The sequence below is a fragment of the Dermacentor silvarum genome, chromosome 10 (assembly GCF_013339745.2).
Source record: "Dermacentor silvarum isolate Dsil-2018 chromosome 10, BIME_Dsil_1.4, whole genome shotgun sequence".
Lineage (NCBI taxonomy): Eukaryota > Metazoa > Arthropoda > Arachnida > Ixodida > Ixodidae > Dermacentor > Dermacentor silvarum.
The window spans coordinates 57,072,888-57,088,138 of NC_051163.1; the positions used below are offsets into that span (position 1 = coordinate 57,072,888).

At 45.9% G+C, this 15,251-nt stretch overlaps 1 protein-coding gene across 2 annotated transcripts in view; it reads left to right on the plus strand.

Annotated features, from left to right (window-relative positions):
• The window catches only part of LOC125940617 (uncharacterized), a 123,834-nt gene that overhangs the window by 12,517 nt on the left and 96,066 nt on the right, over nucleotides 1-15,251 (plus strand). For both annotated transcript variants that reach the window (XM_049657008.1, XM_049657009.1), the window contains exon 2: nucleotides 6,358-6,557. In XM_049657008.1, coding sequence (XP_049512965.1) covers nucleotides 6,358-6,557 — 200 coding nt within the window. The remainder of the gene's footprint in view (nucleotides 1-6,357; nucleotides 6,558-15,251) is intronic.

Consider the following 15,251-nt stretch of genomic DNA (forward strand, 5'->3'; position numbering starts at 1 on the left):
AAGAGACCTTTCCGAAATGGGAATCCGTGGAAACATGTTTAGCTTAATTGAAAGCTACCTTTCTAACCGGACATTCCGTGTTAGAATTGGAAACATTTTGTCTAGGCAATTTGTCCAGGAAACTGGAGTGCCTCAGGGTGGCGTCCTTAGTTGCACCCTTTTTATTGTCAAAATGAATTCATTGCGCTCCTGTATTCCGCGAAGTTTATTTTATTGCGCATATGTTGATGACGTGCAGATAGGATTCAAGTCATGTAACCTGTCCATCTGTGAGCGACAAGTTCAGCTAGGCCTGAACAAACTGTCTAAGTGGGCTAATGAGAATGGATTTAAGCTCAATCCCCAAAAGAGCTCCTGTGTCCTGTTTACACGAAAAAGATGCTTGGTCCCAGAGACCATTATTGAACTCCATGGAGAACGCGTTCCTGTGAATGCAGAACACAAATTCTTAGGCGTCATACTAGATTCAAAGCTTACCTTTATTTCTCACATAAAGCACATTAAAGGTAAATGCCTAAGGACGCTAAATATCCTTAAAATCCTGTCGCACACAACGTGGGGTAGTGACAGGAAGTGCCTCATGACTCTGCACAAAAGCCTTATATGGTCGCGGTTAGACTACGGTGCTATAGTCTACCAATCCGCTTCACCCAGCGCTCTGAAGATGCTAGATCCTGTGCACCATCTAGGTATCCGCCTCGCGACCGGTGCCTTCAGAACAAGTCCCATACAGAGCCTGTATGTAGAATCAGATGTGTGGTCTCTTGAACTGCAGAGGACATACTCTAGTTTCTTATACTTTCTGAAAGTAAGTTCCAACTGTGAACATTCATGCTATTCAACGATAAACGATACAACGTCTAGTATACTTTTTCAAAACCGACCTTCAGTGAGACAGCCCTTTTCACTGCGTGTAAGGAAACTGAGTGAGGACATGGGTATTCCGCTCCCTACACATGAAATAATGGCTCCAGCAAAGCCGCTTTCGCCATGGCTGTGGCAGGAGATAGTGTGTGACTTATCATTTGAGGAAATCACGAAACACGCTTCAGAAGTACACATTCGTATGCAGTTCCTTGAACTCCAGTGTAAGTATTCTTGTCCACAATTCTGCACAGACGCATCGAAGTCACACTCCGGCGTATCATATGCAGCTGCTGGTCCGTCATTTTCAGAATCCGACGTCCTGCACCCGGAAACCAGCATCTTCACTGCAGAAGCTTATGCAGTGATGGCGGCTGTGAAACATATTAGAAAAACAAATCTCACAAAAGCCATTATATTCACAGACTCCTTAAGTGTAGTGAAAACTTTAAAATCAATACACAAACATAAAAATCCTATAAACAACGACTTTTATGCACTGCTATGCAGAACCTACATGTCAAACCAACATGTTGTATTATGCTGGGTGCCTGGGCACAGAGGCATCGAAGGAAATTTACTAGTAGATGAAATGGCTAAAGCCACGGTAACGAAAGCTAGCAGTTTCTCCATAGCAGTCCCAGCCACAGACCTACAGCCATTCCTTCGTAAAAAGCTCAGGAGCCATTGGCAACACTTGTGGGATACCGAAACCTTGAATAAGCTGCATGCAATCAAACCCCAGTTAGGGAATTGGTCGCCACTATCAAAATCACGACGATGTGATGTGCTCTTTTGCCGACTGAGAATAGGGCACACCTATGGTACCCATTCTTATCTTTTAACTGGTGCTGAACCTCCTAGCTGTGGTAGATGTGGCGAGAGGCTGACCGTCCTCCACGTCTTGGTGGAGTGTCGGGAAGCGGAACCTGAACGAAAAAAGCATTTTCCTCAAGCTTACCAGCAGTGTATCCCCCTTCATCCCGCACTATTTCTTGGCGCAGAACCACTCTTCGGGTCTAAAGCGGTGCTTAATTTCTTAAACGATGTTGTGTTGCACGTTATTAGCCCAAGAGATTCGTAGCAAGCCCTCTCTATAGAGGGTGCAGCTGCGATAGTAGTACTGTAAGGCACAAGCCTCTGGGCCCTTGCGCTCAAGGGCACTGGTGAGGCAGCTGTGCCATTGGGTTGTCAAATTTTATTGTATTATTCAGACATAGAGTATGTTTTATGATCATAGCCCATATCACTTGTCATTCTCATTATTTTAGTGTCTATATATTTTACGTCATTTACATCGTAGGTTTTAGGCCCCTATACAGCCCATGTGCAATCACCATCTGCCATTTACCACTTCATGGACTGCTTCATACTACCTTTCTTGGCGCTCTTTGGTCATCCCTGGCCCTTGCGCCAATAAAATCCATATATCATCATCATCACTCACACAGCGTCAGACGTTCGCAAGAAACGCAGGCCTGCAACAACCTCCACATTAATAACACCACGTGGTTCTATCTAATACCCCATTGTACGATTGCAACGATTCCGTCACTGCGAATGGAGCCAAAGCTTAGAGTGATCGTTCGTGCACGCCACATTAAGGAACCTGCAACATCACTCTGGCGATATCTAAGTCCTCGACTAAATATTTTAAGAACATAACCAGGTTTCGATAAAATTAGGAATATATATGGAAATATTTGTTTCAGACACGCGTCTCTTTAAGTAATGTCGAAAAACGCAGCGAAGGAAAATGCTAAATGCGCAATTTGCCATATTTACCTGCCAAAACTAAGCACTATTTGAGCTAGTCTTTGTTAAAGTGTTGTTAGAGCTACACGTGGCTCGGAACCCCTTGAAGTGAACAAGACTTCACATTTGCTGCGATAACTAATGATAGGACAACCCGAGGCACGTTGGCGCCGCCGCCGCCGTGCTGCCCAGATATCGACGGTGCATGTGCGTGGCCCGCGCTCGTATACCAATGACGCCCACAAAAGACACGCAGTGTGTTTGGTTGGAAAAGTGACAAAGCCCAGCCGTCGCAGCGTCACGCCGCGCTCAGTCGGATATCTTCCGGAGCAGCAGGGCAGCGTTCAGCATGCTGGCTTAAGTGCTGTGTGCCGCGCACAGCTAGCAATGCTGCCTGAGCAGCTGCGCGCTAACCGCACCGTGGTACATCATGCCATGGCCCGAGCGGTATGCATTTGTCAAGGTAAATCTATATTGTATTAGGATTTTGATGATGGTAATGGCGACGATGACAAAAAGTTGTCGCAGTTTCACCTGAAAGGCGAAGCATCAATTGCGATAGCAAACTTGTAGAGAGCTATACGGAGTAATGATATTAGCTTTATCAGCTGTATAAACTTGGACATGCAGCAGCATCGGAAACACGCAGAACTGTTGTCGACGCCATCGCCGTTTTGCCCGCGTTCGCTCAAAATGCGTGCGGCGTTGGTGACTGTTGCCGGAGCCTCTGATATAAATAAGCACTGCGTGCCGCAGCTAAACGTCGCCTCCCTTCCCTCCCCCTCCCCCACGGCCTCTCGCTCGTCGGAAGAAGGCGCGTTTGCTCTACATACATGGTGATTGTGAAGGAGAACAGAGACGCCTACTTCTGCAGCAAGCGAGCACGGCGCAGAACGCGCGTTTGTTCTCCGCCGTGCGTTCACTCCCCGTGAAAGACGCGCCCCTCGCGCCCTTTCACTCGCACATACAGCGTTCGGCGCGCGGCGACGATTTCTTCCCCAAATGACGTCATACGGAACCTCACGGCGACGGCAACGGCGACGGCGACGCCGACGGCAGAAATCTGCTTTTGAGTGTCCATATAATTGCTATCGCAATAATAACGGTAGTGATAACTGATGATCATGAAGACAAGAAGTTGGAAGGCGATTCAGCATCTCGTTCACGTCGGTCAAACGTCGCCGCTCCAAGCGCGGCTCACAATAAATTGTACGGCTTATACATCCCATTCTTAACCCCCACTCGACCAGGAAGACATTGTCTTCCATCGACTTCAACAAGAGTTTGAATCACTTTCCAACTTTTTGATTAGAGCAACTTCGCTATAATTAGTGTTGAACTTCCTTGAAAGCCGTATGGCGCCTTCAGGCTTTTGCAATTTCGGTGACTCTCTCTTTATTCGCTTAGATTGTGTTAGATTGTGGAGTTTTACGTGCCAAAACCACGATTTGATTATGAGGCACGCCGTAGTGGGGGACTCCGGAATTTAGACCACCTGGGGCTCTTTAACGTGCACCTAAATCTAAGCACATCTTTATTCGTAACATTCCATATTATTCTTCCCGAATTGTCGATATTCATGTTAAATAAATGAAAACCCCTTTCTTAATGAAAGATGGTTGAACGCTAAGATTTTGACCATGCAAACTGAATCAAAGTCAAAGTTGAAAGCCAACGACCACGCAACGAAGCCAAGAAATTCTGAGCGACCTGATGCAATGCATACGTGATTTGATTGCTTGTTTAGGATTGTACTTTTTGAACGCTGAAGCTGAATGAAGGCACATTTCGTTAAGTTGCATAGCCTTTATTTTTTAGATCATGTAGCCATTCGATTACACGCACACACTCACACTTTCACGGACTGCATGCCGTTGCCGATACACGGGATCGGCCTTACCTACACGATCGCGCTCGCGCTTATGTTCACGTACGGCAGCCTCTTCTGCCGTGAGCTGCACCCGCGGCCTATCCATAGTGACGGCCGGGAATGCATTGCATGACTCGGGTAGTGCAATGCAGATATATACAGTTCGTATGGGTAGCGTGGCGTTCAATTTCCGTTGTTCTTATCGGTGCAACTGCCAATGTAAACTATTCTGTTCTACGATTTGGGTGCGCAAACGCGCAGATAGTTCCATTCTGTAAGTTGGCTTTCCCGCAGTGCGTTTTTTCGGCGCTCACGGAAGAATTAGTGAGACATAGAAAGCTTTGCTTTAATAATCCATCGCCTTAATTTGGTGCAATAATTTAGCTTTCTGAGTGATTACAACATCGGCTCTGTGACGCCACGCTCTTCTTTATTTCTTTTTTTATTTTGCAACAGCAATTAAATGGTTACTCTGGTTTGCACCGTCGGCATTGTCGTGCGGTCATTGGATGATAATGCCCTCCTTCGGAAGACCGGCAGGCCTGCATCAACCGCCACGTTAATAACACACGTGGTCCCTACATGCAGCGCGTTGTCTCTGCGACTGGAGCCAAAGCTCACCAAGCGATCGTTCGTGCATGTCACATTAGGGAACCTGCAATATCCCTCTGGCGATGTCTGAAGTCCTCGATGGAATATTTTGAGAACATAAGCACATTTGGAAAGAATCAGGAATATTTATGGAAATTTTTGTTTCAGGCACGCGTTTTTTAAAGTAATGTCTAGAACAATAGCGTAGGGAAATACTAAATGCGCAATTTGTCACATTTACCTGCAAAACTAAGCACTCTTTCAGCCAGTGTTTGTTGAAGTGGTGTTAGAGGTACTCGTGGCTCGGAACCCCGTGAAGTCAACAAGACTTAACTTTACTGCGATAGCAAATATAGGAACACCTGAGGCGCGTTGGCGCTGCCGCCGCCGTCCTGTCCGGGTATCGACGGCGTACGTGCGTGCCCTGCGCTCAGAGCAATTAGTAGGGCTCAAGAGACGCGCAGTGCGTTCGCTTCCAAAAGTGACAAGGCCAAGCCGAAGCACTGTCACGCTGTGCTCAGTCGCATCTGCCGGAGCAGCAGGGCAATGTTCTGCAGCTTCTGCTGCTGGCGTGAGCACAGCTAGCGATGCTGAAGAGCAGCTGCGCGCAAACCACACCGTGGTGCATCATGCGCTGGCCCGAGCGGTATACGGACAGCAGACGTCAAGGTAAATCTATGTTGTCACGGAGATGACCTCAAGGGCGACATTTTGGTGTGTTTCTCAGTTGTACAAGCCATCTTTTGAAACGGACAACGACGACGACAACGAAGATGACGACGACACCAAAAACGACAATGACAACGACAACTACTACAACAACGACTGTACTGCAACAACTACAAGAACTACTACTACTACTACTACTACTACTACTACTACTACTACTACTACTACTACTACTACTACTACTACTACTACTACTACTACTACTACTACCACTTCTACTACAACTACAACAACTGCTACTACCACTACAACTTTTACAACTACTACTATGACCACTACTACTACGACACGTTGGTGTTGTACTCAGAACTCATAAAAGGTGATGCGTATTCATAAAATTCATAGAACTCATAAAAGTGGTCGCGTATGCGATTCGGGTCTAACACTGCCAAATGATTCAGCAGTGCGTCTCGTTGTTTTTTTTTCAGCCTCTTGCTTAATTCAGCCCGTCGGACAATTTTACCAATTTCAGCGGTCTTGTCAGTGTCGAATTAACACAAGTCGGCGGTATCGGGGTTGCACTGTAACACCCTCGTTGTCATTTACAGCATTCAAATCAATGCCAGCAACACTGCGGCTACGCGGCCATACCGTGACAGTATCAACGGTGCGCGTCTTGCTGGAGATCGTCTGCGAGCTGGCCACCTCGCCTTCCTGTTCCACGATGTCGTGGGGTGGCACCGCGTTGGTGGTCACAGTGGTGGCTGCAAGTGGTGGTGCCGACTTGCCACGGCCCTTCGTCCACCTGGTAGGCCGTCTTTCTCGTTTCTGTCGACACCACTTGTAGAACAGTTGTTGAAAACCGTTGTTTAAAATGGCTGCGTGATCCGTCCTTTTGCGGTCTGAAAGCCCTTGTCTGGTGCAAATGATATTTCAAACGCATTTACATCGAAATGCCTCATTTGGACCTCCAAAGTACTTCGTTGTCACTTCGTTATAAAGGTCGCGCGCGCCAACCGTTCGCCATAGAGTTGGCTAAGCAAGTTCAGCAAAAGGCAACTTATATTTAACTTGAATTCAAAAATACATTGTGACAGAAGTCGCTAATTTCCTTTTCGGCGCTTCTTCCAATGGAATGTGCCATTGCAGGCGACCTCCTAGGCATCGAGGTTCACGATATGACGGATGCAGAAATTCTTTACATTGCGCCTTCGGCTATCTGTCGGACTTCACCACACTGCAGCAGCGTAACTCAGTGGGCAGCATTAAAAAAATTAAAGGTATTACAGTAAATGACGGGAAATGTCTTGGCAGCTCGATTTCCAAGTATTTGATCGACAAAATGACGTATACTGCACACCGTAGAATTGTGTTATCAGCACAAGCAATTTCTTTTTTCTTCACTTTTTAATGTGGTATTCGAGGGCCTCTCCGTATCTCCTTGTTCACGGCGATAGTATCATCTTTTCGCAATAACGCCGATAGATTGTATAAATTATTAAACATGACCGTTAAAGCTACGGCTAGCTTTTCTAGCGTAAACTAAGAAAGTCAAGCAAAAGACGGGCTCGATAAAAGTATGTTTAGACCAGTGCCTACGCACGGGCGCTTATCGTGTTCACTCGGGCGTTGTCACGATTTTACAGCGAACCTGTATATACCTCTAGCAGCCAAGGAAATTTTCGTGTAGTTCGCGTAAGCAAGAAACACCAGGCTAAAAATTGAATACAAACAGCATATAATCTTTGAAATCAGGCATACAGCATACAGCTCAGCACTCGTTTTGAAAAGAAAAAAAAAAACAAAAAAACAAAAACAAGCATCAAAACCACATGATGGATGATAAGGCCCTCCGACGCTTTCCGGTAAAGATTCTGTTTGCAGCTGCTTAGAAAGGGGCTGACGTCATTCAAAATCCTCCTGTGAAGTGCAAACCGTAGAATGCATGCTAATGACGTCTGCGAACAATGCGAAGCAAGTTCCTTCTCTCGCGTGTGTTTCCCGGTAAAGATTACGGTTGCATAAGCTACTCCGAGTGAAGAAGTAACCAACAGCATCGAAATCACGTAGTGACGTCACCATGGTCTAGGAACTCATTCAGTTCATTCCAGGCTTCCACGGGTAGACCACGGAAAGTATAGACGCCAGAAGAACAGCGTGAATATAATGTCGTTGTGAAGTAGTAAAGGGTGCGGTTAAGTACATTTCACTTGTCTCTGGTTCACTCTTTGTAGAGCCACGCGTGTGAATTCAAGTGACGTCACAATGGTTCATCGTTGTGGGTGTCGTTTACAACTTCGCTGTCCAACCACCTTCACAGCGTGGATTGGAGCCACAGTTTTTTTTTGTATTCCCTTCGCCAGCGTGGCCTAGCTCAGCTATACCTCAAGGGACCAGCGTGGGTCAACAGGCGATACGGCAGTTGCAAGTGTCGTGCGAAAACTTCCTGACACCATCTGATAAGGATGCCAAGAAAATGGTCTACGAGATCTTGAACGATGACGGACTCTAAAGCCCGTATCATCGCTTCACAACACCTGCGACTTGTCCGGGCAAGATCGGCCCTTAAACGAATTTGCGTTTCGAGAAAGCGCATGCGCTTCTGCGTTCTGATACGCCGATGTGGATCCTGTCAGGTCAGATGCCGTACACGTGCGCCGCAAGTTGTGCAGCGAATTCGCTGACGCGAAATCGAAGCGTGTCCCACTAATAATTGTTTTCTGCGCACGATATAGGCCATGGAAACGTTAGGGCGCTTTGTTCGCACGCAGAGTTTAAGCGCTGATTGCCTCCCTGCACATGCGCAGACAATTGAGGCTCGTTTCGTGGTCGGGTTGTAGGCGAATTGCTTGTGTCCCGGCCTGCCATGTGGCGGACTCCTGTGTACTACTGTTAGTACTATAGTACACATCAAGAAGAAAGGAAGTTCAGCTGAGTGGTAGTGGTTCATGCGCACGTGGATATTTAATTATGGACACCAATTGCCATCTCCGGTAGCGACACGATTGCGAAGAGCTGACGCTGCCTGCGATCCGCAACACGCCGTAAGTGTTCCATCTGCATGGAAAAAGTACAAGCACACGGCTTTCGAACGTCTCGTTGATTTCAGGGTTCAGATGCCGTTCGACACCTCGCTTTGCCACGACGTATATAGTTCAACAGTTCGGATGGGTTCGTCTTTTTCCTTGTTTCTTGTGGGTTTGTGTGTTTTCCTCTCTTTATCTATATAATTAACCGAAGCCATCGCTCATGTTTTGCCACTACTCACATCTACATTTCCCCTGGTGCATATCTTCGCGTTCTGTCTGGCTTTCGTGTGTGGCAACAATACGACAAGACAGCTCTTTTTCATTACAGATTCACGGGTATCTAAGACGCCAGACGGAGTACAAGAAGACCACTTTTGTGCTCGAACTCACCAAAGACTCACAGGCCTGCTTCATTCAAACGGAAACATGAATGGTTACCGCGATACTTGAAACGGTGAGTTGAAGAGAACAGGTCTCTTGAGACATAGACTACGCGATGAACCGATGATATTTTATTGACGTGCAATCTCATTCTAGTGTGGTACCATTATTTTTTTTAATGCCAAGCATTCTTTACTCCTTACCAGGCACTTCGCTGCCGGCAGGTACGCCTCGGTCTCGCCTCGTTTGGGACCGTGTAAACAGATAAAAAGAATTAAGCCAGTTCCACGCTTGTGAAACCTGATGAAACAGCAGAGCTCTGCAAGCTTAGGTGTATAGTGTAGTGGGCATGACGCTGGCCTTCGGACCATTAATACCCGGGTTTATACCCCGCCTCTCTCTCTTTCTCCCTTTCTCTATCGGTGTTTCCCTTTATTTCTCTCTTTCTCTCTCTTTCTTTGTGTCTATCTTTCTCTCTTTTTTGCTTCTCTCTGTGTCTCTATTTCTTTCTCTCTCTCTCTCTCTCCCTGCTTGATGCTGTACCTGTTAAACCACCTAGGCAATTTTTCTTTCTTTATTACCTGCCTTTGACGTCACATCAAACACCATCATACTTTTAACCGACAGACACATTAAAGGCATACAAGACACGTGGTCTGCCACGCCTTGGCTCACTCTGGCACTTGAAATTTTTTTATGAAAGTTGTTAGGGGTTACTTTCTGGACAGCCAATCAGCAAAACTGCTTCCTGCGCCTTTATCACTTCTACAAGCTTGGTGATACTGATGCAAAAAAGCAGACGCGCTGGACGCTTGGTCATAATGAAAACCCGCCATGCACGCACGAACTAAACAGTGGAGGCCTGTTAACATGATTACATCGAATGGATGACCGTCTTCGGTTTCTGCGGCTAGATATACCGGTTTCTTTGCGAGTCTAACCACAGCTGTTTCTTTAGTGTTTGCAACATGTCCCAAAAGTATGCACTCCCTCCAAGCAGTGTAGAAAAACCAAATTTTTTTTCTGGTTTCTCGCATGCTCTCGTGTTGCCCACGGTTAGTAAAACCTCCATACTTTCAAAAATACCCGTGGATTTTCGCGCCCCACCGAAGTTTTTTTTCTTTTTTGCTTACCTCAGAACATTTTGTTCTTGGCCTCCCATATAGATAGATCCATATAATGGCACGGGCCTAATCATATCCCAAATATTATTTATTGTATAACTTTTTCCGTTTTGCGAGGAAAAGATATGTTCTTTTGAAAAAAACGTATAACCAATAAGCCCGCAGGCTGGCCTGAATCTCCCTAAAATATCCGCTCATTGATCCTGGCATACTCTCAGTACTGAGTATACCTATTCCAGTAATGAGCAACTCAATCGCAGCTGACTCGTTCTGCGGGAAAACGCGGCGCTCACATCGGCGAAAGGACAACAAATTATTCACGATTTGTCTCGCACACTGCATGGCGTCGCAGATTACTAATATCCCCTTCAACTTCTTTTTTATTTGTTCTTTCTTTCTTTTCTTTTTTGTTGCGTGCCTAAACAGGTTCGTACACGTACAACTTTCCCGATTGGTTCACCCTGTAGAACTTATGCACATTCTCTCGCGAGCAGGTTCGCTCCTGTGTTTAACATAACCACATTTGCTTATGAATTTTGCGATTTTTCATCGTGTGTCTGTGTGTGTGAACTTTGGAACTGTTGTAGCTATCTTCTTGTTCTTTTTGTTCTGGAGTGAAGGGCTCGCGGTGGCTCAGGGTTCAGGCGTTGCGCTGCTAAGCACGGCGTCACAGGATCGAATCCCGGCCGCGGCGGCCGCATTTCGATGAAGGCGAAATGCACAAAACGCCCGTGTGCTTGCGCTCTATTGCACGGTAAAGAACCCCAGGTGTTGTTGCTATAGACCAGAACTTTCTTGTGCTCTCGCACGCCTAAATAATGTCGACCTCGGTCACCACATTGTCGGTGCAGGAACTGCGGGTCGCGCATGCGCGCCTGGTGCATGTTGCGCGGTAACCCTCTCTTCACCTGTTCCCGCAGTCCCCAGTACAAGATGGCTGCTCCCTGCAAGCGCTCAAAATTTGGGTATATATTTGGTTTTAGTTTTTTTGTTTAAAACTTTTACATCATTTGGGGCACATCTATCAATTAGGAGCAGCCGGTGCCACACACAAGCATAAACTTCTCGCAGAAGCAGCAGCAACAACAACAACAACAACAACAACAACAACAACAACAACAACAACAACAACAACAACAACAACAACAACAACAGCAACAACAACAACAACAACAACAACAACAACAACAACAACAACAACAACAACAACAACAACAACAACAACAACAACAACAACAACAATCATTCAATCATGTTTATTTAACGTGCCCAGGAACAACCCTAAGGTCTGAGTGCTGGCGCACGCATACATTACAAACCAAAAACAAGACACTGGGAAAAACCATTAACAAATAAATGAATAGAAATAAAAATTGTGAAAAGAAGAGAGTACCGACAACAGAGCGCAAAGTAAATACAAAAGAAATAGGAGGAGAAGGGCAATTGAACAATACATGACATTATAACAAAAGGCAAAGCTCGGAAAAGAACGATGACAAGGAGTTATGAAAGATATCAAGTTCACGAAAGTAAGCGTTATAAAGATTCTGTATTCTGTGGACAGTTGAGTGTTCGTGATGACAGGCAGGAACATGCAAAGGTCTATGTTCTCTGGTGATCTTGCGTGGGATACGGAACATGACACAGCTGAGAAGTCCGGGACACGTGAGGTTACCGTGAAGGAGTTCAAAGAGAAACAGGAGGTCAGCGCGATTACGTCGGTCGCGAAGTGAGGGCAATGCCAACAATCCAACAGTGCTAGTACAGGGTGCAATGTCCAGGTTTGCAAAGCGGTGATTATATATGCTTAGAAACTTTTTCTGGACACGATCTATAATGTCACTGTTGGATCTAGAAGAGCCGTTCCAGACGACCGACGCATATTAGAGTTGAGGAAGACAGATTGCTGTGTATAATTTGCGGAACGGTGTAGGAGACTTGAATTCCCTCGATAGTCTGCATACACAACCAAGATAGCGCATACCCCGCATTGCAACACGTTTAGTGTGAGCCGAAAAGTGTAAGGTTACATCAAAAAGTACACCAAGATCATTGATCTCGCAGACCTTACACAACGGCACAGAATCTACAGAATAAGAAAAAGAAATACTTGCTGTTTTGCGTGTGAAAGTCATGACTTTGGTCTTAGCAGCATTCAAGGTAAGGTTATTATCCTTGCACCATTTAGAAAAGGAAAACAGGTCAGAGTGCAGGCAGCGACAGTCATCAACAGTGCGAATTTTCTTAAAAAGCTTGATGTCATCGGCATATAGAAGGAAAGAAGAGTTCCGAATAACAGAAAGAACGTCATTAATAAAAATTAAAAAAAGGAGTGGTCCTAATACTGATCCTTGAGGGACGCCGCTAGTTGCGATGTAAGAAGAAGACGTTTGGTCATTGACGTTAACATAACAGGATCTACCAAGAAGATAACTGCGCAAGAGATTCACAACTGACGAGTCAACATCGTAGTGCGTAAGCTTGATCAGAAGCATGCGAGTGGCTCACTACATCAAAAGCCTTGCTGAGGTCACAGTAAATGGTGTCAACTTGCCCCCTTTGAAGTACTGGCGTGGAGATCTGTGTCATGAAACTTGCGAGATTTGTGATAGTGGAGCGGCCGGTGAGAAATCCATGCTGATTCGGAATGAGCGAGTTCTTCACAGTAAAAGACAATATGTTGTGAAGAGCAAGCTCAAAAATCTTGGACGTAGCACAGAGAAGAGAAATTGGGCGATAATTCGAGACATCTGATATACATCCAGACTTAAATACAGGAAAAATACGAGCAGCAGTTTTCCACATGTGAGGGAAAGTGGAAGTAGTCAAAGAGTTACTAAATATAGATGTTAATACTGGAGCAAATATACTGCCATAAGCTTTTAGAATTGCGGAGGGGATGCCATCAGGGCCGCAGGATAGGGAATGCTTCAAGCGCTTAAGGCATTCGTGGACAAGCTTTTCATCAAACAGCACCGCACTAGATGTAGGAACCGTCGTGTGCTGCTGACTGACACCAGCGTTGAAACCTGCATCTTAATATAAGGAAGAGAAATGGGCTGCAAAACAATCCGCGACTGCTTGGACTTCTGCCCCTCTAGAGTCAAGTAAGCGAAAAGCCTCTCCATGTTTATTGGAGCGCTTATGGATATACTTCCAAAATTCCGCCGGCCGGTCGGAGGCGCTATTTTCCAAGAATGCCATATATGAATCTTGATCCCGCGTATAGAGACGTTTACAGAGAGCCCGAAAAAAGCGGAATTCTTCTCTGTACTCATTAGGCAACGGAATTCTGGATTGTCGGTGTGCGCGATCTTTATGCTTTAGGGCAATTATGAGTTCAGACGAAAACCAGCGGGGATATCTAGAGCGTCTAGGCCTGTACTGGGGAATGTATTACAGAGCTCAGAACAAGCTCTGTAAACTGATCTACTTGGTCATTAACATTGCTTTTGTCTGTAACCAGTTACCAGTCGGTGGTGGACAAGGAATTATATAAACCAAGATAATCACCACGCTCGAAAGCAAAGCGTGGGGATTCATTTACGCCACTGGAGTAGCTCTGCCTTAGTGCTGACATAGAGGCAGTTATCTTTAGTGGCGGACGGAACTTATCGGTACGCACAAGGAAAATTTCGGAACGAGAGACATCTAAAACCTGAGCATTCGAGATGCAAAGATCTAAGACGTTGCCACAGGAATTGGTGATTAAGTTATGCTGTTGAAGGGAACAGAAAGACAGAAAGTCCAACAACAGGCTGCATTTCTTGTCTGTGTAATGATTGTAATGAGAATATCTAAGTGCGTTCCAATCAATACCTGGTGTATTAAAATCACCAAGAAGAATTACTTTGTGCTTACTATGGGAGGATATTACACTTTCAATGGAAGAGATGACATCATCATACAAAACAGGGGAAATATTCGGCTGTACATAGAACGATCCAATCAACAACTTTTCACATCGGGCTAGGCTGACTTCTAGCCATATCGACTCCCGTACACTTTCTATATCGATGCGCCGTACACATTTCAGTGAATTGTTAACTGCAATCAGCACGCCACCACCTTTTTGTTGAGATCAACTGAAGTCCCGGTCACTGCGGAAGACGTTGTAGTGCGGTGAAAAGAAGTCTGAAGACGAAATGTCACCACACAGCAAAGTTTCAGAAATAACAAAAATAGGAGAAGAAAATGAGATTACATTGCAAAAAAATTCACGTGCTTTGGTGCGAAGTCCACGAGCGTTTTGGTAAAAAATGTCCAACTTACACGCCACTTTGATTCTTGGGGGTTGTTATTTCAGTAGCATGGATCATGTCATCGTGTAGCACACCACGGAACGGCTTGAACAAGCAACCCATTGGCGACATTGACGGGTCGTTCAGGCGCTTAAGGGCTTCTTCACCGACGGCTGCATGAAAAGAAGAATACGATTGATATTTAGTTCTAAGTCGCCGGTAGGAGAGGGGAGAAATGTTCAAGGACTTTAAGTGGTTGGTCAGGTCGGAAGAGGTTGTTTCATAGCTGAAATTAGACACAAAAATAGCCTTAGGTCGGTGCTGCCGTTGAGCTACAGATAATGTCAAAGTCTTTCGCGCTCCAATCGAGGCAGGACTCTCGTTTTTTTTTGTAGTCTCGGGTGCTTTTTCAGTGGACGAAGCGAAGTCACGTGGGGAAACAACATCTTGTCGTTCAGCAGTGCGTTGTAACACAGGAACATTAGCTCGCGTTGAGGCAGGAGTACAAGAAGTAGTAAGGGTGGATGACTTTCCGGAGTCGGCAGGTGTCTTCACAGGCATGGCAGTTGCACGTCGCGACAGCTCGTCGCGCAGGCAACGACCCTCCGCTCGAAGGGAGGCGACGACTTGGGTCGGTTGCTCCACGCCGCGGGAATGGTCCTTACGAAGGCGTTCATTCTCCTCTCGGAGTTGGGAAACTTCTTCGCTCAGGAACGAGATTCCCTCC